This window comes from Falco rusticolus, chromosome 8, assembly GCF_015220075.1.
Source record: "Falco rusticolus isolate bFalRus1 chromosome 8, bFalRus1.pri, whole genome shotgun sequence".
NCBI classification, from domain to species: Eukaryota; Metazoa; Chordata; class Aves; order Falconiformes; family Falconidae; genus Falco; species Falco rusticolus.
Genome location: NC_051194.1, coordinates 4431562 through 4459255, shown reverse-complemented (window position 1 = coordinate 4459255; position 27694 = coordinate 4431562). Strand labels below are relative to the sequence as shown.

The following is a 27694-nucleotide window of genomic DNA, read 5'->3' as shown; positions in this document are numbered from 1 at the left end:
TAACAAATTTAAAGGGATTTTCTAACTCCATCACAGAAATCATTAACACCATCTTGGTTAGCTTCTGTAAGGATATGATATATCTACTCGTCAATAGGTATAAGGTCAAATCCAAAGGCAGTGTTTTGATTGATTTCTTCCTCCTCTATCCCCTTGTTGAAGGAATATGCTGTTTCAGAGATCAGCTTCTGCAGTGCATATGGAAAGATGAATTGCAGCTAAAAAGCCCAACTTATTAAAGAAAAAAAAAAGACGCATTATAAAAAATTTTCTGATGGTAAATCAGTCAATGCAACCACCAATGAAATCCTTGTAATGATGGAAGGGATGCTACTTTCATGGCTTATTGGAAGTCACACAATTTTCGGTCCTTAGTCAAAGCACACTATTGTTTTCTGGACTTCTTCAGCCAAAAATAATGTCAACACAGACAGCACTGTCTGTTTTATCCTTGGGCTTTTTTTTTGGACACATCTCTTGGTGTCTCCTGACACTCCCTCACCAGATTTACCCCCACCCCCACCCCCCCCTATGCCTGGAGCCACTGCCCCTCTGCTCCACCGCGCTGCAGCCTGGCATCCTTCGGAGAGCAAACCGTTGCCATGTTTATCTTGGCTCCATTTAGAACGGTACAAATTACTTGGAAAGCACCAGAGAAGACACACTTCTGAAATATCAAACTCTTGTATCTGAACAGATTGCTTATTATATTATGCTCACTGGAGGTGAAAAAGTCAAAGTCTGGATCACTGAAAAAATGAACCAGCGGCATCTGTTGCTACCTCCAGCCACACTGAGCAACACACACCTGAGTAATGAAATGTTTTAAATGAGCACTGGGCTGTATTTTCAGAGACATGCCCACTGAATATGACATGGTACACCCAAAGCTGCAAAAAATCGCTGATGTGCTGCCACTTAAGAAGCAAAAGAACATAAACCCAACTTGATGTTGCGTTTTCTGGAAAATTAACTGTGCAGCCTTGGCGCAGTTTATGTGTGTAGGCATTTAGCCTGGAAACAATAGAAATGCACTCAGCTGTATTTGAACCTGCCAGCAGTTATGTGCACAGTCAACAGAGCTCTTAGGAAGTGGTGCTCAGCACACTTCAGAAGATAATGGCTCCATCAGCAGGATCAGTGCAGGGTCCTTTCCTTGCACCTCCTCTCATCACCTTCCCTCCCACTGGCCTTGTGCATTTTTTCATTCCTAAACATATGGCCAGTCCCAGGCAGTGTAAATACCCAGAAGGAAATTTGTCCAACAGCTTCTAAACTGGCTTGTGCGTATTTCATGTGATATCTAATTGGTAAATATTTATAAGCATTTTGAATACTTGACATGATGGTTTATTTAAAGATCTCATTTCAAATCTAGCATGTAATATTACTGGCTTTCTGCCCCCCTCCTTTGACTCACCTCTGTGTTCTTTCTCCAAACATTTTTATTTGGGGGAGTTTTCTGTTTATGTTTACAGAATTACTTCTCCATATTTTTTTCTGCTGCTGCTTCTCAAAATGCTAATCTAAGCAATGCAGTATTTCCCTCTGTGATATATGTGTATATGTGATGTAGATTAAATATAAAGAGCCAAGAGCTTCAAGGAAACATAAAGGGAGGCTCTGTGCAATGTGTCTGCAGCTTTCATTTGCACAGCAAATTTAATGCTACCCAGAAATGACAGATTTACTGCCGAGTACACAGCTCCTGCGCTGCTCGCAGACAGGAGGTTGGATTCAGTAGGTTTGTGTCACGCAGTCAATCTGTGAACGCACTGAGAGCACACAGGGGCTTCTGGTGCTCCAGTCACAGATGCTGGATGTTCATGTCAATTAGTTCCAGAAGTCTTGAATTTGTGTGGAAGCCCCCAGATTCTGGTGGAATAGATTTATGAGACAATATACTATGGGCAGTGCCCTTGAGAAATGGTAGCTTTCATATATAGATATATAGCCATCATCCTGCATCTGTTCCTCTTTTCCTCCTTTTACTGGGGGTGTGTGTTGTGTGTGTACAGATAAGCAGCATTAAGTTGCTTTTTTTCTAGAAAAAGGTCTATAGATTAAATCATTCTGAGCCAGATATGTGGTTCTTTATTCAAAGAGAAACTCATCTGTGATACTAATCAGAAGTCTGACCCTGAAGCTTTAGTATAGGCTAGCAGAACAATTAGGCATATGCAGGATAGCAGTAAAAACTGGATCTTAGAATTATCCCTGTTAGAATATCTGATGATGGGTTGTGGTTCCTACCCTGTTCTTTACACGTTACTGGGAAGCAACTGTTAAGAGTGAATTTAATTAAATGTCCTAGATGCTGACACAGGGAGTGATTTTTCACAAACAGTGCACTTGTACAAGTCATTCCGTATTTGCATGTCATGCACTCTCCTGTGAGTCTGTGGCCCCATTTCCAGTAACAACTGTGCAGTGAATAATCTACAATGATTACAACCAAAAAACTGCAGGTTGATTGACAGACTCATCCCACTTTGAAATTCCTGATGCCTGAAAGATTGCTTCAGTGCACTGAAACACGTTTGCCAGCATTTCATTGACATCAACAGGACTTAAACCCAAGTGTGTTGGTGAATCTGGGACTGGGAAGGTAGTTTGGAATTGCACATAAAGTTGTTTGACCTTCTTAGTTTCTGACCCCTTGGTCCCACTCCAGTTTCTGGTGAAATCTCACCTGCACTGAGGGGGTTCAACAAATCTCAGATCTTCTCACAATATATTGCAGCATCGACACCAGACTTCTCCATGTGCCATCCAAACTGCACCTGCAGTGCTGGCCTTGCAGAGGTAGGCTCCCATCAGTGACGTTCCTTTTCAGCCTTGACTGTGATTGCTTTCCAAATAGGATTTTTTTCATTAACTATCCAAGGTGGATTGCCAGTCTTACTTTTTTCTCATTTCACTTAACTTTTTTACTCAGGCTGCATCCCCCTGACCTGAAACAGCTCTTTTCTGAAGAAATCTGGGTGGTTTTGAACAGATGTGGAGACATGACAGAGTTCATTTAGAACATAATCAACAGATAATAATAGGGTACTCAGAGAAATTGCAGTGAATGACAAGTACCATCAGCCTTTTCAAAACAGCAAAATTAGACATTTTTAACTCCACATGCACAACACTGTTAGAAGCAGGAAATGACTAATTTGGAATGCTTTTATTATGTTCTAGTTTTTTAAAAATGATATTGTAATGTTCTCAAGCATTATTCTGATCCTTCTCTGCTGTCTTTATAGGAAATAAAACACTGTTTCATGTGTTATTTGAAGCAGACTGGCTCTCTCGTGCATTTAGTTGTATCCTTCATCTTCCTCCCTGAGGCTTGACAGTGCTCAGCTTGTCAAGATGAGGCCTCAGCATCCCTCATGTATGATTTGCGGTTTTCATTACTGCAAAGATCCATCTGTTTTATGAACCTCATAATCCTCAGACTTCTGTAACGGAGTAACTAATCGGAGCACTCAGGAGGGTTTGGGTTATTTTCATTGCCAGTTCTGTTTCCGCAATGCTGCTGGGAGGACTGAGCTGAATTTCATGTCTCCAACCAGGAGCTGCTTGTTGCAGTGGGAGAGAGGACCCCCACTTGCAGCCCACCGCCTGGCCAGGTTTGCGACCATGATAGCTGCCCCCAGCAACACATTTGGACCAGGAGGGCCATGAATTGCATGGTTTAGGGGTCAAACCCAGCTGGCAGAGGCAGTGGTGAAGTGGGGACTGGCCCTTTGCACCCCAAGACCCACTGGCTGTCTGCCCCTCTGTCTGCTGGCAGTCACCAGAAGTCCTCAGGACTCAGATCTTCACAAACCTTGGTGTAACAAAAGTAACTGGAAATGTGTCCTGCTTCTCCTTCACCTCCTCCTCCTGACTCTTCCTCCCCTCGCTAAACCTTGCCCTGGGGCTGCAGCCTTCTGTCCTACACAAAAGCAAGCCCCAGCACCACCACAGCACTCCTTTGTGCAGGGTGTGCAGGATCTCAGAAGCTTCCAAATGTGTGAAATACAGGCAATTTATACAGCACTGGCACATGCACCAACATAGCTTGCATGCTGCTTGGAAATCTTGGAATCCTTGATATTTTTTTTACTGTGCCTCATGACTTGCGATTCCGTATTTTATATGCAGGTAGGTAATTTCTGCTTGTATCATCAAAGCTACATTATGCAAGCCAGGGTCAGGAGAAGCTTGGCTGTCAGTCTCCTACTAATCTCAGTTTTTAGTAAAGATGAAGCCAATAAACTGTGCTTGCAAAGGGAAAGACACTGGCATGAGAGTCACTGAGTGGCTGTGTTCTCACTGTCAGACTGAACAGGACTTTCTGTGCTGACTGTGAGCGTTAAGGAAGCCAGAACAAAGAACGATGACAAATGCTTTTGTAAAAGGGATCGTCAGAAAAACACAGCAGGTTCCGTGATCATTGAGGCTTGTCTTAAAACATGAACAAAGTCTCCTGAGAGCAGTAAGCTGCTCTCTTTCCTGGCTGCGGGTTGGCTGGAAGGTTTTATTTTACTTTATTTTACTTTATTTTACTTTATTTTACTTTATTTTACTTTATTTTACTTTATTTTACTTTATTTTACTTTATTTTACTTTATTTTACTTTATTTTACTTTATTTTATTTTTCTTCATACAGCCTGTATCCTGGGTAGGTTATGTTGCTGCTTGTCTCTACTTAAAAATTGGAGTAACTTAAAAATAGTTTTGAGCAGAAAAATCATTCATAGTCTTTGCAAATGTATGGAACCAGTAAAAACATTAGGCTTGGAGATGTGAATAAAGTTGGGTCTTGATGGAGTTGCCAGCTGGGAGCCTGCCATTTACACTTGCTTTAGAAGCACTTTCCTAATTGCTAACTAAGCTGCTTTCCTTAAAGAAAGCAGAAAAGGAAAAATAATCTGAGCTAATACATACTAGTTGTTCAGATGATGTGGAAACGGTGATGGGAATTACCTAAAATGTGCTGGCTAAGAGATAACATTGTGGACTTTGCAAACAGTACATAGAGAATGGAACTAAAGTTAAGCAGAGTTCTCACCTTGTTTATTCTAACCTGCTGGGCTAATTAAGTGTCTCCATTACCTGGGGCAGCCAGGCATTCCATCCCACACCTACATCTATCTCCAGATCTATCTATGTCTGCCGTCCTGTTACAATTCCTGTAGTTACTTCCAGGCTGATATTTTTGTTTGGGCATCTATTCTGCCAGTGAACAGACAAGCTTTCTATTTATTGAAATTCATTTTGGTATGGTGAAGATTAAAGCACGGAATTGATTAGAGTGCTTTGGATCCATAAAGTACAATCTGTCTTTCATTTACATTTCAGACCTTACTTCACCCCATACATGATAACATTCGTTCTACAAACCCTATCACCACCAGATACTTAGGTACTACATTTAAATGTGAATGTACAATCATTTTCCGCCCGAACCTTGAGGACATATTAAATCTTAGTGCACTGAACTGGCACATTTCTGGAAGTCTTCCCCATTTCTGCAACGGGGCATGCACCTGCTTTACCAGAGATAAACCGCTGCTTGTTGTTGTATCTCCCTTTAACTAAGATTTGACGTTCTGGCTGATCTTCATTTATGAACACCCCAATAAGAACACGAGGTCTGATTACAGCACTCAAGAAGGAAAAGGGAAACCCAGATTCCGACCTTTTTGGTAGACAAGAGGATGTAAAAATACAAGTTCCACCTTGCAGAAGGTATCATCACTAAAATACAGGCTGTTCTTCAGCTCTCCTCCTCCTCCCTTTCTCCTAAACCTCTATCAGAAATGGCATCTTCCCCTTTCTGCCAGAATTTTCTAATCCCAGCCCTGGAGGGCTTTCTGGTTCCCTGTGACAACTGAATTTTTCTGTCCTGAGTGAAATAGCTCTTCATAGCCTTCAGCACACAGGGCAGCACAGTAAGCAAAGCTGGGGGACACATACACATCACAAGCAAAGTCAAACTTACGGCAAAGCCATTAAACTAAACCTATTAAAAAAAAATCATTATCAAGGACATCTCAATTCTGAAGGGGAAAAACTGTCGTAAGAAATTTAGCCACCTCTAATAACATCATATTTTTGACAGTGCTGTTCTGCCTAATTAATGAATGTTTGCACAGTGCTTTGAGATCTTTGCCTAACAAGGAAGGCTAATATGTTGCTATGTGTAAATGTTCGAATTAATAATCTAGAAAATATAGGCATATAAAGCCAGGTTACTCATATCATTTCATCAAAGCCAGGTTTAACGATCTTCTTTTTTTGGCTGCTGGCTTAATTAGATAAGCTGCTGAATTTAATTAACTCATCAAACCTAATTTGAAATGATCTCTCAAGTCAGTAAGAGCTTGTCTTATGCTTATTATTTCTATTTGTTGCACCGAGTCTTTAATACCACCATTTTGTTAGGATATTAATGGTAGCCTTAATTGTGTTCTAATTTGCTGCATTTACTCAAATGGTGGCATTTTCCTCATTTTTTAAGTGTCAGCATGTGAAAATCAATCACAATTTAATTTAAGGCACTGACATGGCTCTTCTAGCCCTCTACCAAGTCAGCTACATACTATCTCTTTTCACGTAAGTGTAATTTGGGTTTGCAAGGTGAAATTATTTCCAGGAAATCCTGTTGAGCTCCTGAAGTCCTATTTCCTGGAGAAGTGTTAGGACAAAAATGATCTTCTGGATGCTCTTCCAAGGCTGGCTAACCAAATTGTTAGGTAACAAATTTGAAACCGAATATGGTATTGTAACTGTATAATTTATTTGAATACATCTGTGTGGGGTGCTGCAGCTTGTTGTACCAGTCCAAAACTTCTTGACAGTTATTAAAGAAAGAATCTAAACTGTAAAATTGCTGTAAATTCTGACCTGTTAGCAGGACTTTAGTTGGCTATCTTTTCACGTTCCTAGAAGATATGCTACACAGAGAGGAGAGATGAAATGATTGCTTGAAATCAAAATGTCTCTATAAATCATTTACTTGTTGTTCTGTAGAGCATGCTCTATTGCAATGCAAACTGTGCTGCTGAGAGAAACATTGCTAATTCAGTCTGGAGGAGTTGATGTATATTTGTGAAAAGCTGGCTACACCGTAGGTGAAATCAAGTCTTTCTTACTATTCCAGACAGTAGTTTTGCAGGAGTAACCCTGCTGACAACTGCTCTCTCCCTTGCTTGCTTGCTTTGTTTGTTTGAGGCATGCTTTCAAGTGCACAATTAATTAACTCGTTTTTCTCTGTTTTCCCTTAGAACGACTACAGGAAGCTATCTATGCAATGCAAGGACTTTGTCGTGGGGGTGCTGGACCTGTGCAGAGACACAGAAGAAGTAGAGGCCATTCTGAATGGAGATGTGAACATACAGTTGTGCCCTGAGCACCACCGGCCAAGTCTGAGCAGGATTAAACTTGCTATTAAATATGAGGTCAAGAAGGTAAGCTATTTCTTTGGGTGCCTGGGTAATGTCTCCACATCTAAGTTATGCTGCCTTGATGTCACCTGAAAAATAATATATGAAAGATAGATTTCAGTGGGATCAGGACTATCCCTAGAATTTTTGTGGTTTATGGCTTGATTTGCATTTTCTCACATACTTTCGTATGGAGAAGGTTATTCGCAAAGGACATGCTGTAGCAGGTATGGCATTTATTTGAATGTGATAGACATGGACGTATAGCTGGTCTGAGGGACTGCCTATAGGGCACAGCGCTTCTTGTGCAGGTTGTGACTCTGAATCTCTGAAGACCTCAGCAGGGACCAAAAGTTGTTGCTATACCAAACCGAAGGTCTTCCTTCCTTCACTGTGACTTACATGGTTGGAAGGGATGAACCTAGCCAGCAGCTCTGGCATCTTTGCCCACAAATTATAAGATCAGAGAACTTAGTCCAGATCCTCACCATTTCCAAACCATCTGCCTTTGGTTCAAAACTAGATCTTCTGCTTTGACTCAGGCAGATGGACTCTGCAGCCTGGTTGAAGTCAGCAGACCAAGTCTCCTTGTCTGCTCTCAATGCTCCCTGACGTCTTAGCGCTGGTCCACATCCCCTGTTAGTTAATCTGCAAATGTTGCAACTATCAAAAATATTACCTTTTCTGTACTGTTATAGAAAGAGCGTACACAAAAAGTAGCAATTTTGCCATAGTCAAGACTCTTTACTGCAGTGTGATGGAAAGTGGAATTTCAATTTTAAAAAAGTTTTGTAATTTTTACTCAGAATTATATCAAAACCTCAAAAATAAATTTCTGATTAACTTGGAATTTTGATTTTTTTGAAAGCATGTGAAAGTGATAAATATTGATAAAAAGTGACAGATTCCCAGCTTCCACTCTCCCAAAGCTCTGGCTCTGTATTCTAAGAGTTCAGATTTCCCCAAATGTACAAAACAGAAGGAAGACATATATTTTAAGGAAAAACATGAAAACTGAATGACTTTTAGAAGTATTTTAAACAAACATTCAGCTTTACGGAAGTATGTTGTGTGAATGGAAAATTTGATTCTGGCAAACCCTAGGCCTGGGTGGTCCCAATTAATTGCTGCTACAATATGCATTGATGGAAACTGGGCTCCTGCTATGCGACTCAAAGAGCTTTCCAAAATTTCAAGCTAACATCTGCTCTCTCTTTCCCCTCCCAAACCCACCACCTGCTTCAGTTTGCCTCTTGACTGTGCTGCTGTGCTGGATAGAGAAGGTCTTTTCCTGTTATGAAAGCCATTAATTAAAGAGAATCTTAAAACTCTTATTTGAAATGAATTGCTTTCCTGCAGGAGCACATAGCATGGACCTAAATATTTCCTCCTAGGATGTTGTGTCTATGTTATCGTTCCATCACCAAAACTGAGCATAACATCTCAGTTCACTCTTAGGGAGATGCCTTTCAAGAAGCTGGGTCCAGGTTAGTTGTTGAAGCTGTTGCTTTGGTAACAGGGAGCCAAACTTGCTTGCTTTCTGAAAATGAGCTAATCTAAGACACTGATAACACCTTATCAAGGACTAGCCCCAGTGACTTGTGATCTGAGACTTACCATGAAGTTGGTCAGAACCTTGAGCCTTTTCAAAGCACAGACTTCTGTGATATTTTGCTTGTATATTCTTCTAAATATTTGTGTCATCCTTTAGATACCAGGACCATTAGCCAGAGCTAAATTGCTGCTAGTTACTGTGCTGCTTTGAGCACACTCTTCCTAGCTTGGTTGGTTTCAGAGGAACGTTTCCTCTGATTCTTATGTTGTATATACACGCACCTTTTCATAGTGCATGAAATGACCTGAAGCATCTGCAGTAGGTGATGTACAGTTGGTCTTTTTCTGTATAAATATCTTCTTACACTCAGGAAATCTGAGCATCCTTCCTGGATCACAGCAACTTGTTGCTGACCGGTAATAACTGTTACGCTAATTACAGAACACAAACACGAACGTTCGCCAGCCTCATGTTGACTCTCAGGTTAGCACTTTTCAGAATATCCTTTTCAGCAGGCAGTATATGTCTGTGTGTAAGACGAGCATTTAACTGCTACTTCAAAAGTAAGATAGTTCCATTTGTGGGATGCAGAGACACATTCAGATAAATGGCTTTGGTTATTGGCAGTGACTTATGATAATAGACTGATATTTATCACACTTGCTGAACAAAGAGATTGTGTTACGGTAACACAGTAATGATTTCCTCAAGAGGCAATAGATTTCAGGTACAAGGTTTTTATCCAGATGAGAAATATTTAGGCTTATGCATACAAAGCCTGTGCTTTGAAATCTATTTTCATTTTAAGAAAGTCCTTTAATAGACAGGGGTGAGATGGGGGAGGGGGGAATTATTATACATATTTAATAGATCAATTCTTGGACAGATTTTATAAATATCAAGCCACTTTTTTAAAGCTAATGCAATGACTCACAGGCATAAGTGACGTTCCCCCCCCCCCCCCCCCCCGGGAAGTTTATTTGGCAGGATAAGATTAATGAAGGGGCTACATCTGTGCATGCCACCCCTGCTCCCCACCTCTGCCATTGGCATCAATATTCAGGTGGTCAGTTTTGCATTCTTCAGCTCAGCAAGCTCTAGATAAACCAGGGAAACAAAGATGCTTTTACTTAGAGCTCCTAAGTATGTTATATTTGTTCTTTGCCATGAACAGCAAGAATCCTAGACAAGACAGCTTTAGGGACTTCAGAATGGTTTGAGAAAACAAAATAAAAGAGGTGTTAGTTGTTATGTTTTGGCCATTTTCTCATTAGGTTAGTATCCAGATTAAATATTTAGATATTTGCATTTGCATCTGAAACTTTAAGAAATATTTGATGTTTAAAAAAATCTATTTCTACTATTAGCTTCTTAATTCACATTTCCATATTATACTCTAAGTGCCTACAGTAGGCTTTATTTGATGAAAATTTGCAGAGAACAACTCATATTGAAAATTATTATTTAATATCCATAATTTTACTTTTACAGCTGGTGCTGCAGTCTGCATTTTATCACACTTTTATTTCCAGAGTCTGAGAAATATATCAAGGGCTCACATCCTCAGGCAGGAATTACATCTGTAGAGCTTCATCAGGCCTTTGCACAAACTTTTAAAATCCTCCTTGTTCTTTTAAATTCCTGTTACTTCGTAGCCCTCCTACAGCCACAGTGTCTAAGAGTGGTATTTTTCTGTAGTAGTAGCAGCTGGTCTACCAGCTTCTCCCACCCCCTGCCCAGCTCACAGCATTTGAGAGAGCAGAATTTTGAAACTGAGTGGCATCATATTGCATTTTATGGGTTTAAATCAACTCTGTAATCTTTTGTCCTTTTCTTCCTATGTCCCCAGCTGAAAATTTTAGGGGTGCAGTTGATGCTACATACACAGTTTAACTATTGAGTCTTGATTTTGGTTCCAACACAGTATCTTCTTGCTCTTGACTTCAGCAATTGCGATCCCCAATAAATCACACCGGGTTGGAGGTCGAGGCTGTGACTCTCTTGCGTGTACAGTGCACGTGTGTTGTGCCCACAGAGCAGGGAGCTCAGCCATCAGCCTTCGGGGAGCTTTTAGCCCAAACCATGTGCTTCTGTTCCTCTCTTTTTCTGAAGGGCAAAGCCCTGCTTGAAAACCACCAAGTCCGGGGGCAACCTGCCCTTGAGCTGGACGTTCACAGACCTGCTCACTGACCACGCTTTCCCGGTGCATACAAGGTTTTCCTGCACATCAGGGCTGAAAAGGGGACTGAAGCCTTCTTACCTCCTCAGTAAACCTGCAGCTGGTACCTACAACAGGTTTTTGTCCAGGCCCTAAATGATCTTTCTTTGCACTTTTTCCTTTGTACTTCCCATTAGAGTTCCCTGTCACCTCAGCCCTTTGTTACTCCAAAAAAATCAGTTCTCTGTTCAACTGAAAGGACGCAAACTTATTCATGCTTACCCTTTTTTCCTAATTTACAAAATTTGAGATGAATCTTGGAAAGTCATTCAAGAAAACATCAAAAGTTCCAGACTTCACTTGACTTCCCCACCCCCACCCCACCCTTTTCTTCTGCAAAGCACATATGAGACACTGGCAAGAAAGCAAGTTCAAGGCTCTAATATAATTGAAGAACTTTATATAGAAGGTCACTGAAGAATTAAGAAACTATGCTTGTGCATATTTCACAGCACGGAGAAGGCTAAAATAATAGTAGATTACAAAGTGGTCTTTAAAAACACTGTATTACACCAATTCTTTACCCTTCCTGAAAGAACTAAATAATCACCCTGCACCCCGGAATTCTTGGAAAACTGCACTCAAATGTGGTCCCATCAAGTTTTCCAGAGCCATTTACCCTTCAAATTAGCTGTCTTAATGATTCATGGTTCCTCAGAGCTGTAACAATGGGAACGGTTTGTCAAGTGCAAAACAAACAATTTGCAAACATTTGAGTATTTACTGAGTACTGGATCCTCTCCAAGAAAGGGACTTTTAGCCCATGTTAAGAGATTGTTGCAAGTTTACTATTGCCTCCCAGCAGAGCACCCTGCTGATGCTGTAGTAAGACCATCCAGGTCGTTCCTTTGGGTATTGTAGGAGAGGGCTGGGGAAACAGTCACAGTGTGACAGCAAAGACTGTGGCGGAGTCCAGCAGCTATTCAGGGAAATGGCAAAATTAAAAACAGCATTAAGGTGAAAGAGGAATTAATTTAGGGTGGATGGTTCTGGTGGATAATAGCCAAAAGTGGCTTGGGCTGCTAAATTGGAGTTCTGGTCCCAAGGAGAAAAAATAAAACTGATCCTGAGCTTCTTGAGCCAAGGATGCTCTCAGCTGTTCATGCAGGCTTACAGCATCTAAGTGGGAGTTTACTTTGTGTTCTTGACTGAAAATTGCAAAATAATGTTTTTTCTTTTTGAAACAAGCAATTTTGTTTTTAATCAGATACGGGAAAAGTAAGGGTAGCACAGGTTTTGTGTGCATGCGAACTCATTTCTAATTGAGTCAGAGTGTAATTTCTACCTGTGAGAGGCATAGATACAGAGGCTGGGACAACTCTGTCTTGGATTCTTCCCTTGGGCAACCCATAGAGGGAAAATACAGTTTTGAGGTACCACAACAAAACCATTTTACTGGTGTATATCAGCTTTACAGAGCCATTCGTATTTTTTGTTCTCATTTTTGTCTGTCCTACTATGCTCCTTTCTTGTCATCCTTTAATGTTGGCAGGGGTCTTATATGTTGACATTTACTTTTAGGTCTAAAGCTGTTGCTTCTCTGTAGGAGGTGACATTCATTCTCCTTCTTTCCCAATGTCAGAATTATCATTGCTGTATACTTTTAATTGCAAATGTCGAGTGCCCTCTGTTCTCTCAGCAGCTCAGTTCATAGCCATCACAAAGCCAGAGCACATATTTCTTTCACGAGTTTTAATTTAATTAACAGTAAGACACACAAATTGGGTTTGAAAAAAAATATTAATAAGAATTAAACAGAACACCAGATGGCTGTGTAAATCCTATCTAATAGAGAGTTGGAACAGGAACTTTTCTCATGGCTGTATTATTAATAATTAACATATGGAGGATGCTCCGAACAGAATACTCATGGCTGCGTTAGATTATAATTTTTCACTGCATTGGTCATGCGACTCAGATACTCAAGGGCAGGAGAAGTCCCAGCTTTTATCAACTGCTGCAATTTGCTCAGAGGATGCAGTTTTACCCTGCACGATATCTTGTGCACAAAATGCTTGCCAGGGTCCCTCTCACCATTAACTGGGGTCCCACCTGCAGCGTTTCCACCTCGCATGGCGGCTGGAGAGGGTTAGTCCCTGAATGGGGAAAAGGACCGGCTCTGCTCCTGCTGCAGGGATGGCTCTGCCCCACAAAACCTGCAGCACAGCCGGTGCTGAGCTCAGCCAGCACATCCTTAGGAGGGGTAACTGGAAAAGCTTGGCGTGTGCAAGAGAAGCACATGAGAACAGAGGGCAGAAGTCCAAGGGTGACCAGAAGCTCTGAAACTCCTCACTCTGGAGGGCAAGGACCAGGTCTGTGCCGTGTGCCATGGTGGGCAGCTATGGCTCTGCGAGCTCTGTGCGCTCTCAGTTTGCCGTTATCCTGCAAATTCCCGCAGTGCCATGCCCGGGGAGGGGGCACAGCGGGGCACAGTGCCCCTGCCTCGTGCACAGCCGGTGCCTTAGCCTCCACACTGATGGAAAATGACATTTCGGTAACCCAGATGAAATGTTTCAGCTCCACAGCTTTCTGAGCTGGGTAGGTCCCAGAAAATCTCTCCTGCGGCTGTTTGTCCTTCTTTGGAACAGAATTAAGTTTAGGAATTTCCCATGGGACAGACATTGATCTTTCTGTACTGCAATGGTTGTAACAAGCACAGACACAGCTTGGAAAGAGACAGGGTTATGTTTTACCATGTAAATGTGAATCCTCAAGGAGGAGAATTCCTCAGGAAAAAAGGCTTTCAGGAAGCTGGCTTTTTGCTTTTGTTTCTGTAATCCCTGGTTAATTTTTTCCCACCCTTTAGTCTCAAGAATATTTAACTAAACTCTTGTGACATCGTTGATGGCTTGTACTGTGGTGGTGAGAAGAAAAGTGTCTCCCTTTTCCATCACTGGAAAACCAGTTGATACTGTACAAATGTAATTTAATATCTATGAGAACAGTAGAAACACTGTGGTCATTCTGGACTCTTAAGCTTATCCATGTAATCTTTTCTTTTTACATTTTTAATCACATATTAGAGACGTTTTGTCAGAGATTGGAAAGGGAAGGAGTTACTTCCCTTCTTCACAGAAAGTCTTTCTATCTCTCTGAGTATTTCATTAGCAAGGTTCCTTCCTCCACTAAAATCTGTGGTTTGATGATTTCCTTTTGCCCAGATGTTTTAATTTCTTTTCTTTTCCAAGATGAATCTCATTTTGTTATTTCCTGCCCATACATCCATCCTCTCAAGGCCTGAATGAATCATTTCTCCATCCTGAGTGGTGTTTGCAGTATTCCCAATTTATTGTAATATGCAGACTTAATTACTTTCATTTGCAAAGTACCACAGGGTCTTAGATGTCCGTCAAGACATTGACAAGACAGCACAGGAGCACATGAAACCCATTGCATGGATGTCCAACACGGATGAAAGGACTTAAAATTACCTTTATTAATAATAAGGTTCTCTTAGAAAAGAGCGGTTAATATGGTCTGCTATAAACCTGACCTTAGCTACCCCCAGTTTTGGCTTCATTTGTCTTCCCATAGGCAGCAGACCTGCATTTTAGATGGAAAGTCAGATGGGGATGATACAACCCCTCAAAAAAATAAGATTCAGTGTTTCATGTTACTGAGGGAATTTTCCTAAGTGATGTTCAAATTCAGATGTCAGCATGGGTACTGACCCAGGGTGTGGCTCTCCCATGTGAGATCCATGTCACACACCTGTAGGTTGTCCACGTTTGAGTATGTTTTTGGGACTCTACCTCATGGTGAGAGGAGTCTCATCCTATGAGTGAGTCTTGCTCTCCATCTGTGCTGGAGGCACGTGGGCTTGAGCACTAGCCCAGCTTCCTCACCACCTAGCCAAGGGAAAACAGTTCAGTGACTCTCCTGGGGAAGGAAATGGCTAACACATTTTACATTTCTCCTTCTGTGCCCACCATGGTTGGGGTGGTTTTGAGGTTTTTTTAGATACCAAAGGGAGCTTGGGGTTTGGTAGCTTTTTATAGTGGCATGTTTTCAGATGAATAATTAAATAATAAGGATTTCCAAATGGTTTTGATTCCGCACAGATATGAAAACCCTGGGATGTTAGAGGCTGAGACTTCCAATTCATTTGCTTATTTTCAGATAAATAATTCAGTGATAAGATTTATTCATACATGTAAAAAGAGGAGAAACCAGACATTAGCAATGAATCTCTTCAGAAAACATGCAGCCCACTAGAATATGAAACAGAAGTTTTCTCAAGAGCCAGCCACCTTATTCACTCCCTTGTAGAGGAATGTTTAGCACAAAAAAAGCATCTGTCGTTGTTTCAGGAAAATGAAATTATAAGGAAACTTTAGGCAGAAAAGGGTTTAAACTGAACCAATTAAAGAATTTATGTAAACTCTATGTTTTCTAGTTATACACCTCAAATATAGCAGACTTAATTTTACATGGCATGAATTGAAAATGTAGCAGAACGACAAAAAAATCCCCCTTCATTCCTTCCACTACTAAGAGGATTATTAATTTTGTGTTTTCACTCAGCAGCAGAGAACATTTCTGTCAATGGGTGAACTGCATTTGAAATGGTCCTGGCAGTTTTATTTACCCCATTACTTTAGTCTTCTATTAAAGTAATTTGGTTTTATTGGGTTTTATTTTGTGCCTGTTTAACAATCTGGTGCCTGGTCAAATCCTGTTCCCAAGCACGTTGCTCCCTCTGATGGGACCGCGCCATCTCATTTACAGAGCTGTGCCACATGGGTGGTTTGGGGCAATTACACAAGCATTGGGATGCTGGGATGACCTGCACTGCCTTGGTTCTGTCATCTTGTCGCCTTTGTAAAGTGAGATCCTGATCCTGTTAATGTACTCATGGGTTTAGCAGAGAGCAGATCTATCCTAAACAACAGGCTTGCTTTTATAGAGCAGGCTGAATCACAGGAAAGGGATGTGGTTGTAAACTGTAGCCGTGCTAAAGTTTCAAGTCTTCAAAATCAGAATTTTGAATTAGATAAGTCAACCAGCAAGTGGACCCAGATATTGAATTTCCATAAAACTGGGGAATATTTGAGTTACCTTGGGGTTTGATGCAAGCAACTATTTCTCCAATGCTAAATGGTTCTATCTAATAAGAAAAATGTTTTGGTTCAGAAAGGTGAATGTGAAAGGTTTTACAAAATGTGTAATTCATCACTGAAACCATATTAAATGCTTCTAGGTTTATGCCTTAAAAGTGACTCAGAGACTAAGGTTGCACAATTTGTTGGGTTGGGGTTTTTTTCCCCGATAATTCCAGCTCATCTGGGCTCTGCCTACAAATATATAAACCTTTTCCCTTTGCTACCAGGTTTATAAATGCTGCTGTTAGACTCCAGATATCAGGTCTGAATATTCACCCAGACTGTCACAAAGCTCATCTACAGGATGAACAAGAAACTCATGAATATTTGTGTGATGCCATTAGACAGTCAAATGAACCCCAGGGACGGAGGGAAAGCTGCAGAAATCCTCAGGGCAGGGACGTTTCCTTGCTTCACGTTCCCTCTGTGTGTCTGCAGCAGCTGTGGCATCTCAGAGGACTTTTTCTTGTGTACTGTTTATTTTTATGCAGTGGTCAGTTCCCATTGAGATGAGTCTTGGTCAGCTGAATTTTCTTTCATCCGAGCTGAACGGGGTTCCATGAATTATTTTTTTAGTTGCATGTGGATGAAGGAGTTTGGACCTGCTGATTTGCTCTCCCTTGCAAGCTTACTCTGGTGCAAAGTGTTTTAAAAACTGGGTCGGTGGCCATGGATAGAATTTATAATTAGAGCAGGTCTCTTCTGTGAAAAGGTCACAGTCTCACAGCATGGGTATTTGGATTGGAACTTTACATATTATTTTTAATTCATAAATTATAGGGTAAGTAGTTTTTCTATTTTTTTCTTAAACGTTCTACAGCTTTACTTGCACCTTTATCAAGCACAACAGCAAACAATGAGCCAACTTCCAGCCACATTTACCCTCTGACAACCTCATTTGTCATAGTTTAATAGCACAAGCACTTGCTAGAGGCAGATTTTTTTCCTGTATTCAGGATCATGAAATAACTATATTATATCCCATCTGTTTCTGTTAGGTTGCCTCAGAATAGTCTCTTCAAGACAAAGGAAGGGCTCTTTGTTCACTTGGAGGTTCACAGAACAGAGTACAAGGTGAAGATAAGAAAAGCCATGTGCATATGTTGTTCTTTTCCCGCACTGGGTATTTCCTAGCAAGCTTCAGCAATTTCCACTGAGCTCTGTTATCTCCCACTCGGGATCAGGTGAAATGACTCTGCAAGTAGGTGGCTCTTTTACCAGATAAAAAAACCTGTTATGACACATTTTCCACTTTTTTCCAAGGTCTGGGCTTGGTTGGTTTTTTTTCCCAAAAAGTGCATTTCCATTGAAGAAAATCTTTTATTCAGTATAAATCCAGACTCTTTATTCAGGCTTTGAGTCTTAAAAATGCTTAAAATATCAAATAAATCTTCAAAAGTGAAAAGTGGCTTAAAAGCAAGGAAATTATGTTTTGGTTTAGTATTTTCATTGCTTTTTTTTCTGTCGTGTGCATGTGGGCATATGTTTAGCCCTTAATTCATCAGATCCTCTTTCGTGAAATGGCAGTATATTTTTTACCCTTCAGGGGAACAGCAGTAATATCCTGCTTCGACCTTTCCCGGAGTTTCTCCCACCCTGCCGATGTTTGCTGATACTCCCACAGCATCTTCAGCAACCCACTGAAAAAGGATGATTTCATATCTCCTTTGATGAAGGTTTTGCTGTGAGAAACATGACATTGCCCACACAGCAGCAGAGACGGGCAAGCCTGGCTTCCCGTCCCTCCTTGCCTCTGGTTTTGCTCAAGCAGATGCCACCTCACCTTCCAGACCAGGGCTGGCTTCCCCTTCTGCTGGGAGCACCAGCACAGCAAGCTCAGCTCGGGCTCTGTTTGTCAGTGAGGTGTGTCACCAAGTCTTCTTAAGAATACTTATGTGCTTTCCTTATTTCAGAGCACACAATGCGTGTGGTTCACGTCCCACCTGGTTTTTCCAGCGTGTGGATGCCTGCAGTAGCCCTGCTCCTGTGCTCCCTGGTGACGTGCCTGGCAAAATGGGAAAAGCCATGTGTACAACCCACCTGATCCTTGCTCCCCTCGTTTTCCCTTGTAATTCAGAGGCACAGAGTGACACTTGATTCCAACGAGTCATCGTCAGCAAAACAGTTTGGGCATTTTTGCTAGAATCTCTGGAATTTGAAGCATTACAGACCCAACCAGGGGTTCCCATGAGCAGGTGCCATGGTCTAAAACATGTTAATCAGTGTAGGCTTGCAGAGGGTGATGAGCTACGTCAAAAGACAAATGTTTAATAATGAACTCAGAAAAGTTGTTCAAAGGACATGATGGAAAGTAAAACGGCTCATCTCTGCCCGTGTCTTTTGACGTTACCAATGTTCTCCTGAAAATCTGTTCAAGCGGCTCCTTTTCTAGCTCTCACTCCCTGATCAAACACATGGCTGCTCACCCCAGCCGCAGCTTGTGTTTGCTGAGGTTTGCCAGCGTTTGTTGTAAGGCTTATAGCGAAGGGGCGAGCTGGAGAGGACAGACAGGAGTGTCTCTGTGAAAGCAGAACAGTAAAGTCACAAGTTTGCATTGTTAGTTTTGACACGCAGGTTTTTAAAGGGTTTTCAGTGGTTCACTGATGAGTTTTTCTTTCCTGCCTCAGCCCCTGGCTATTCAGCGTAGCGTGCATTAGCAAAGCGAGATGATCCTGTCTGAGTGGTTAATTCTTTTGCCTCACTGGTAGATTTCTGCGCTCATAAGGGAATTAAAATTATTTCAGTAATAAAAGACATACTGGGTTTTTTTCTGCACAATTAATTCCAATCATCTGAGGCTGACCTCTGCCTTTTACCTGTCTTGCCATAAGTTTCTTTACTTCTGCTGACAGCATTTTTCTGTCCAAGATGATTTTTTTTTTTCCTGCTCTCTGTTTGATGTGTGAGCATCATCTGACACTCTCAAGAATTTTCTGGGATTTGTCACCTGCCTGTAGCTTATCTGCTGTGTGCCATAGGATAAGAGAGATGCCCTTCAAGCAGGGACCGCGGGGTGTTTTGGATGGGGGGGTTGAACCGTGCCCAAACACTGACAGCTTAGGCATCTGCAGCACTAATCCTGAACAGCAGTCATGACTGGGGTCCTCATCACAGGCTCTTTCTCTGTCCAATGTAACGGGATATAAACCACAAAACTCTCTATTACGGTGTTTTCTAACAGAAGTAACTTCCTATACAGTTATAGAGATGTAAAGGTACTTTATTGTCTGCATAGAAACTCATGCATTTTTGAACAAGAATGCTGAGGAAAAAATCTCACTCTGTCATGAGAGCTGTAAAGTGCTTTCCCACAATGCGTATACATGGTAAGCTACGGGAAAGAGCTGTCATACATCAAATTAGATAGCAATGTGGAAAAGTTATCATTCAATGTGGTTTTCACAGTGGTCTCTTTATTTTTACATGTTAAACAGTTCCTTTGGGCCCTTTCAATTCCCATTGGAGGCTTTGCTAGATCTTTTTCCTTATTCCAGACAAATACTCATCCCTCTCTTTTAATCCCCTGTAGCACAGAACAGTGGCTTTTGGAGGTGTCAATACTTTCCTGTGTCTTTAAGTGGCTCTCACAAATGCCACTTTGGCAGCTTCATTATTTGAGCTGGCTTTTCAGATTGATGTGTGATTTCTAAAAAATTTTTTTTTAGCCTTTTCTTTAACTGAAGAAAATGTGTCACTGATAGGCTGGAGGGAAGTACAATTTTCTTTCTAAATCAGAGAGGTATGCACGGTATAGGAAAAGCCACTGCCATCTACTGGGGTCCCTGTGCCAGGGGACCAGAAAAGCTCCCACTGCAGTTTCTGAATGCAGAAGCCTTGGAAAACATCTTGCTTGAGCTCCCAGATCCTGATGCGTTACCTTTATCAGTTTGGAAGGGACTCTCTCTGCCCATTAGATAAAGCACTTTTAAAGAGCTCTTTTTGGCCCCACACAACCCTCTCCACTGCCAGTGCTTCCATCCCACTCAGCAATACCATGCCCTTCTGCGCAGCCCTGGCCACGCTGGTCTGGTTGCAGTGATTTCTGCCTTCCTCTTCTGAGATACAGCACAGGAGCAGCCACTGTTCGCCCCTAAAAGCCTCATAGACTCATTTTCTTGTATGGAAGAAAGAAAAATATCATTTAATGGGAACTTAGAAAAAATGTTGCGGCTTTTTTTTTTTTTTTTTGGTTGCGGCATAAACTCAATATAACACTCAACCATTTTTCATTACACTTTGAAGCATTCTGCCTTGAAGCTTTTGTCTCAAACTCTGCTTTTTTCTGTGGCTACGACACTAAGCAAAGCATCAGTGTAATCTTTAACTTGGTGTCAGTGCCCATTCCCAGAGAAGAGAGAAAGTTAAATGGCTTTGTAACATCTCTGATGAGATCTAAGCTCAATTTCTGAAATTTTAATAGAGAGAGGGTTGCCATTGTCTAAGCATCTTTGCATGTTTCATTAATATCTGGATGGAGCAAACATAATGAGAAACTCTACTGCTTTCTGTAAGCAAATAACAGATCAGAACTCATTCATGCTCTTATCTTTCTTATCCTGATCTTATTTTCCCCTCATTTTTGTAATAATCAGAGTAAGATGAACACCATCAAGATTCCATGGCATGCTGCCAATCTTTATTGCCTTGTACAAAATAAATTGTTCCAATGAACTGGGGTTTATGGCAAGTCCTTCTCAGTTTTCCTGTATTTGTATTTTCATTGTAGCTGTTCCCAGAGAGACTGAAAAAAACAACAGATTATAATGTCTGATGAATCCTCTCAAATTCCAACCAGCAAAAGTCTTTGACCATCTCATTGCCAAGGACAACTGAATTTCTTTGTCTGAATCAATTCTCATAATGCAGTGAACGATTACAAGAGAAAGAGGAAGCCTGGCTGCTGCTTTGCCCCTTCATCTCAGAAGTCTGCACATCTACCAGTGTCATTTTTCCTTTCCACGACTTGCTACAGTTGTTGTTGAATTCATCATATCTGAAAACCAGATTTACAAAGGGAATCAATTCTCTGCCTAGCTTCCTTCCATGTCATCTTTCTGTCCATGTGCCAGACAGATAATGAGCCCTAGCAGCATTAGCGCAAACAAACACTGGGCGTTAGGAAATGCCTCCCTGCAATACTGCTGTCATTGCCTTAACTTCAAACTTTAAATGCTCAGAAGAAGTAGGACTTGTGACTTATAGACTATCCTTTTTGAAAGCTTTCTTTTTTTTGAAACCAGCTTAAAAGAAAACATGTTCGACTGTTAATATTTCCAGGAAAAAAATTCTAAAGACAGGAGAAGTTAAAAGTACCTGTCCAATTTCTTCACTCTGATTTGTTCAGTAGAAAGGGTAAAGCCTTATTTTCTATTTTTTTTTTTCTTTTTGAGAAATGCAGACCCCAAAGCCTAATTCATCAGAAGAAACACATTTTAAATAGCTGCTAATGTGCTGTTAAAGAAGGAAATGTGCTTTTCTACAGCAATCCTAATTACTGTGCAACTGTATTTCATTCTGCACTAGCAATGAACTGATCATTTAAACTCACAGTAACGGCTTTGTTATTATGCAGACATCTAGAAAAAGAGTCCATTATATTCCCAATTTGATCATCGTTTCATAGATAGTGAAGATGAAAGTGCAGTTAGAATTTTCTCTTTCTCAGTCCCGATAACATCACAGACTAGAGCTGCCATCCCCCCAGCAGGCTGCAGCTCAAAGGGCTGAAGCAGAGCAAGGGGCAGCTGCCAGAAATGGTCCATGTCCATGCTGCCAGGCAGGGGCAACAGCGGCCACGAAGCCCCCTAGCAGCCTCTGCTTTCCTCCTTTCTGTCTCTCTCTACTCCCTTCATCCTCACCCTCACCTCCAGAAAGTTCTGGGGTTTGAAATAGCAGAGGGTTTTACATTTCCCTCCTAAGAACCTTTATTCAGCCACAAAACTCACAAATGAACCACTCAGTTCTGCTAATGCGATCAGCGACGTTAGCAATGTATTTATTTTTCATCTTTTCTTTCAGTTATTTTGCCTTTTAATTATCTTGCAATGAAAGATGGTCATGTTCTGAATTCAATCACCCTGAAGAACAATATGAAACAAAGAACTTTAATCTTTTATTATAAAACTCTTCTAGGGGATCCAGTGGTGCTGTAATTTTACCGTTAAGAAATTGCCCTTTTCTGTTGCCTACTGCTTGCCTTTTCTTTTGCCTCTGAACAACGAGCTGGAGAGGCTCAGTTACAGGGCACAGAACATGTACTTCCCCTACCACAGCACCACGACTTTTCCTTCGGCTTTTCCATTTCGCTTTTTGTCCAGTCAGTAAAGAACAAGCTGTCATTTTTTGAGAGGTAATCTGAGATAAAACATTTAAAATAGAAAAATGCCACCCAGAGCTCTGACAGTTTACAGGAGAAGGAGAACCGTGCAGAAGGGTTCGCTTTGGGTCCACATATAGTGAATAGAACAATATAATACTAGTGCTGTGTTGGGCAACTCTTTCAATGGCCTATGTCTTCAGCAAGTTATTGGAGGGGTTTTTCAGGGTGCTGTCAAAGAGCCTCTCTGTTTCTTTTCTGAATCGCAATGTAGACTGTTGTACCTCAAGAGGGAACTTGCCCACAGAAGCACTTTGTCAGCGCTGGCCACTGGTGGGTGTTGGGTTTTGGTCTAGATGGTCTTCTGTCTAACAAACCTTTTACCTAGAGGAGACAAGAAGCAGAAGTGAAACACGTTCTGCCAGTACCTGGGGATTTTGGGTGCCCAATTTGCAGTTTTTCCTTTGTGACACCATAAGCTGTGTTAGACAACAAAGATACGCCCTGTCTTGTGAATAATGGGCCATATATGATTTATTTAAAGAACAGTGTGCTCATGTTTATCTGAGGAGACCCTTACTGTTGACTTGAGGATGTACTAAACCCTTGAATGGGTGACATAGGGAGTGTGCTAATTGTCCAGGCACAAGATATGTTAATATTGTTAACTTGAAGATATACTAAATCCTTGAATGGGAGTGTGCTAGTTGTCCAGGCACGAGAAATGTTAATGTTGTTAACCTGAAGATATACTAGGTCCTTGAATGGGAATGTGCTAATTGTCCAGGTGCGAGATATGTTAATGAGTTCCCAGAAAGTTAATGAATAGACATGAGCGACTTGTATAAAGAGGGGGCTGAAAGGTTCCCTTGGTGTGCATGACTTTGGTGGAGCGATCCCCCATGCACCCAACGCTGCCAAATAAAGATAACCTCCGCTCACTCCAATATTGGTAACTGATTCTTTAAAACACTTGTTCCACTGACAAGTTCAGCAAGTTATTCACTAACATCTCATCCTCGTCAGGCAACGCTACTGATACTTCTGTTTCTGTTTCTTTTACAGTTTGTTGCTCACCCCAACTGCCAGCAGCAATTGCTCACCATGTGGTATGAAAACCTCTCAGGCTTACGGCAGCAATCTATAGCTGTGAAGTTCTTGGCTGTCTTTGGGGTCTCCATTGGCCTGCCCTTCCTTGCCATAGCCTACTGGATCGCTCCCTGCAGCAAGGTACAGGCTCATTCAGGTGATGGTTTTTATGGCTGTTTCTACCCAGGGCCTGGAATGAAGTCACGTATTTTTCTGTAAGGCTGTTGGGAAGCGATTCATGCTATCCTCTGAGGTTGCCCCAGAGGAGAGCAAGCTTGAGGTGTTGCTTGATATACACAAACGGAGCTATCGGGTATGGTTTGAGGATCATCTTTATAGGTAAAACAGGTGGGGTGGTGGGGGAAGAGGGTGATGTAGGAGATAACAACATGGGAGCAGGGTGAAGAAAGAACAGAAGAACCACCAGAATGGGAAATAACTAAAGGAGAAGGTCTGTGTTCCCCTTTTAGTTAACCCTGAGGTTTAAACCCTCGTTCCTTTTATGTACTTTTTATTGCAGGTTCCCCCCTTCTTCAGGGCTTCTTTCTTCCCCTTCCTTCTTTCTGATCTTGTATTTTTAGTTAGTGGAGTGTTATTATGGCACATGTGCCTGACACTGGCATGCCCCAGGGGACTGCTTAGTGCTGCAGGGAAGACTAGACTAATCATACCCGAATGGTTTTGAGGGAAAAGATGATTAAACTTGGAAGTCTGTGGTACACCTACATACGGCTGTGCTATGTCTCACAGCATCAGGTGGAGCAGAAGAATTTTGCCAAGACCTGGAGGTCGAAGGACCAGAGCCAACAGTTAGCTTAGGTAAAAGCCTGAGTTGTCTGTGATGTGAAAACTGTAGTGAGGTTTCCACCCTGAAAGTGTCTGCTCAAACAAGTGGAGATAAATAGGTGTGCAGCTGAGTGACAAATCACTTTCTCACTACTCTTGCTGCAGAAGAAAGGGGTGGCAGGGGAAAGGATCATTTCACAATCAGCAATAGCCAGCAACATCATCCATTACAAGATAGAGGTCTTCAGCAGGAGGCTTATCAGAGGTACTTAAATTCTATAAAAATGACCCCTGGTAATGTATTCTGTCTCAAAAGCATCTTCTCCCATTTCCTTTCAAAGCCAATGAGGAATCCTTTGTGATTTTGTCAAGCCCAAGAAATTAAAGATCCATGGATGGGTATTAAGGAAAGACTATAATTTGAAAAGATTTCTGTTAGTGCAATCAGACCAATCTTTTGAAAACAGTCTTCCAGAACATCTGAGATAATAAGACATGTCTAAACTAGGTCTCCTCCAAAATATCTCCAAGAAATGTACTTTCTCTTAAAGTAATTGAGAATGTAACTTCATTTTCTTGAGGTCTGTATCAACACACACCCCCACAGCTGGTGTGAACCGGGCAGACTCCGGAGCTTCACCCAGGGGAAGTGCGTGTGAAAGCTGGGCTGTGCTGCGGGTGGTTTCGGTTGGGTCATAGAGGGAATTTCATGTGTGGAACTACCGCATTAATTCTGTTATTTCAGACCTCAGACTGGCAGGGATTTATGAAGCTGTTTAATTTCCCTCACCTCTGTTGAACGCGCGGGGAGCTGGCACGCCAGCCAACGGCAGCATTTGCAGTGTACTCTCAGGATTACAGAGGTTGCATTCGAACATAGCGTTAGGTGGGGAGAACAATTAGACTAAAAGTAAGTGGAGAATTTAAATGAAAAGCATAAAATCTAAGGGGGAAAAACTGAGGGAAAAAAAACCCAGAAAAAATACAGCAGAAATAAAAAATTATTGAGGTTGTTACTTGGTTTTAACTTCTTAAGGTAGGTGTATTAAATTTTTTTAAAAAATAGAGGGAGGGGGACAACTTTTCATCAGCTGTGATTTCATTACACTAAACCTTTCGTGCATTCTCATTTTTCCACATCCTTTTCTTTTCACCTCACTTTAGGCTGTGAAAAACCACACGTAACCTCCTATCAGAAAGTCAAATGGGAAGTTCTTTCAGGCAGGAATTGTCTTTCAGTGCATGGGTTTGCGTTGATCAGAACAATGCAGTCTTGATTTTTGATTGGGGCCTGTGGTAGAAATATCTGAATAATGAATGCATTTTCCCCCCACAAATTGGTACCCCACCCAAAATCATCATTACTAGGTTGAAGGGTTGAGGGCCTCGTATCCTCACATAGAGTTATTGCAGACAGTTTCACTGGCAGCATTCCTGCTGGAAGGATGGTGGTGTTAACAGAAGCTCTGGGCAGCCCAGTTTTGTCCTGGTCAATTTTACAATTTTTTGTAAACTTAATTGGTTTTAAGTTATGGAAAGAATCTTGATGTTACACAACTGAGTAATGAAATCATTTTTCCATAGTATCAATCAGTTATTTGACTTAAATCAAGTCGGGCTGATGCATGGATGCCCAAACATCAGTCAGAGTCTCATTTCTGGACTAAGTGAGAAAAATGAAGGAAATATCTGTAATGTGGAATATTGTTTATAGGAGCTGTCCTGGCCAATACTGGTATATCACATTCTTAAGATGTATTGGTCACATTCTGCGGTTTCACATAGGATAATAGAGTAGTTCATAGCTCAAAATAATTCCTTCACTGGTGTATGTTAGCAAGGAATATGTTTTCAACCCTTTTTACCCTAACAGAAAATTTTCATTAATAAAGCTTAGGGGTTGGAATATTCCATACCAGATACCACCCTCAAGAATTTGGTAAATGGTATTAACTGGAGTTCGTAACTGAAGCCTTAAGTCTTCTTTTGCATTCAGTTGCACAGATTGTCCCCATTAAAAACAGTTTTAGTGTCAGTCATTCATTCACCTCTGGATGCACAAGCTGTTGGCAAGACCTGTGGAGTGTAAGCCCGTCCTATCCTGAAAGATCTGTGCTGATGCATCTACCCCGTGGAGGCCATGACTCTGAGATGAACTGGGCTTGGTATGTTAGCATCCAAATTTGTTTCACTGGTGATCAAAAGAGAAGATAAGACACAGCACGAAAAAATTGCACAGTCTGCTACCCAAAAATATAACAAAGGGAGCAAGCAGGACTGTTTGGACTGTCTGCAGAACTTTAAGAACTATTTTCTTTCTTCTCTGGTCGGTTGAAGTGCATGTTCCAATATCACAACACTACAGACATCATGTATAAGTGGCTTTCATTGCCTGGGTTGTTCTTTGGCTTCCGTGTAGCCGTGCTGGGGATTTATGGACTGTAGCTCCCGCTGTGGCAGGCTCCGCATCACTTAAGCACTAGGACTTTAATGGCTCACTCTGCCTAAAGCTGCACCCCTACCTTTTTACTCTGGGTATTTTCCTCCCCAGTTAAGCTACATAAAATTACTACAGTATTCTTCATGCTTCTGCTATGAGCATAGTACTGAAAATAGTAATGGCTTTTTTTTTTTTTTTCCCTGATGTTTTATTTGTTCCTATCTCTTGGAGAAGAGATTAATTTGCATTTGGAAAATTTTGTTTCAAGATCACATTTTATGTATTTTTATTCTGACATGTCTGTACGCTTCATTATTTTCCTATAATACAGGTAAGATAGTTATGAAATGAGCTGTTCTCTTAAGAATGAACCTTTGTATTCTCACACTGCCAGTGTTTCTGTCTTAACAGTGACAGCCAGGCACTTCCCTGCAATCCTGATTTGATGAAAGGTGATATTTTGATTTTAAAAAGTAATTGAGAAATTGATACAACCCAGTAGTTACACACCTTGAGTTCAACCATATCATGTTGCTTGAAAAATATACCTTATTGTCATAAATCATTAGGCTGACTGGAGGAACTGATGTTTCTTTTTTTTTTTTTAATGATGTTTTCACTATTTTTTTACAGAATATTCTAGTCAACACTTGCACCTTCTGTAGCTCTTAGCTAAAAATCAGATTTCTGAGAAGATATGAAAAGCATCAGCTCAAGAAAAAAAAAATGTTAGCTTTCTGCAGTAATAAAGGGGATAAAA

General features: G+C 41.2%; 1 protein-coding gene across 1 annotated transcript in view; it reads left to right on the top strand.

The window, feature by feature from the left end:
- The window catches only part of TRPC7 (transient receptor potential cation channel subfamily C member 7), an 81508-nt gene that overhangs the window by 24416 nt on the left and 29398 nt on the right, over window positions 1–27694 (top strand). Inside the window, exons 3-4 of the mRNA XM_037398537.1 lie at window positions 7270–7452; window positions 23685–23849. Coding sequence (XP_037254434.1) covers window positions 7270–7452; window positions 23685–23849 — 348 coding nt within the window. The remainder of the gene's footprint in view (window positions 1–7269; window positions 7453–23684; window positions 23850–27694) is intronic.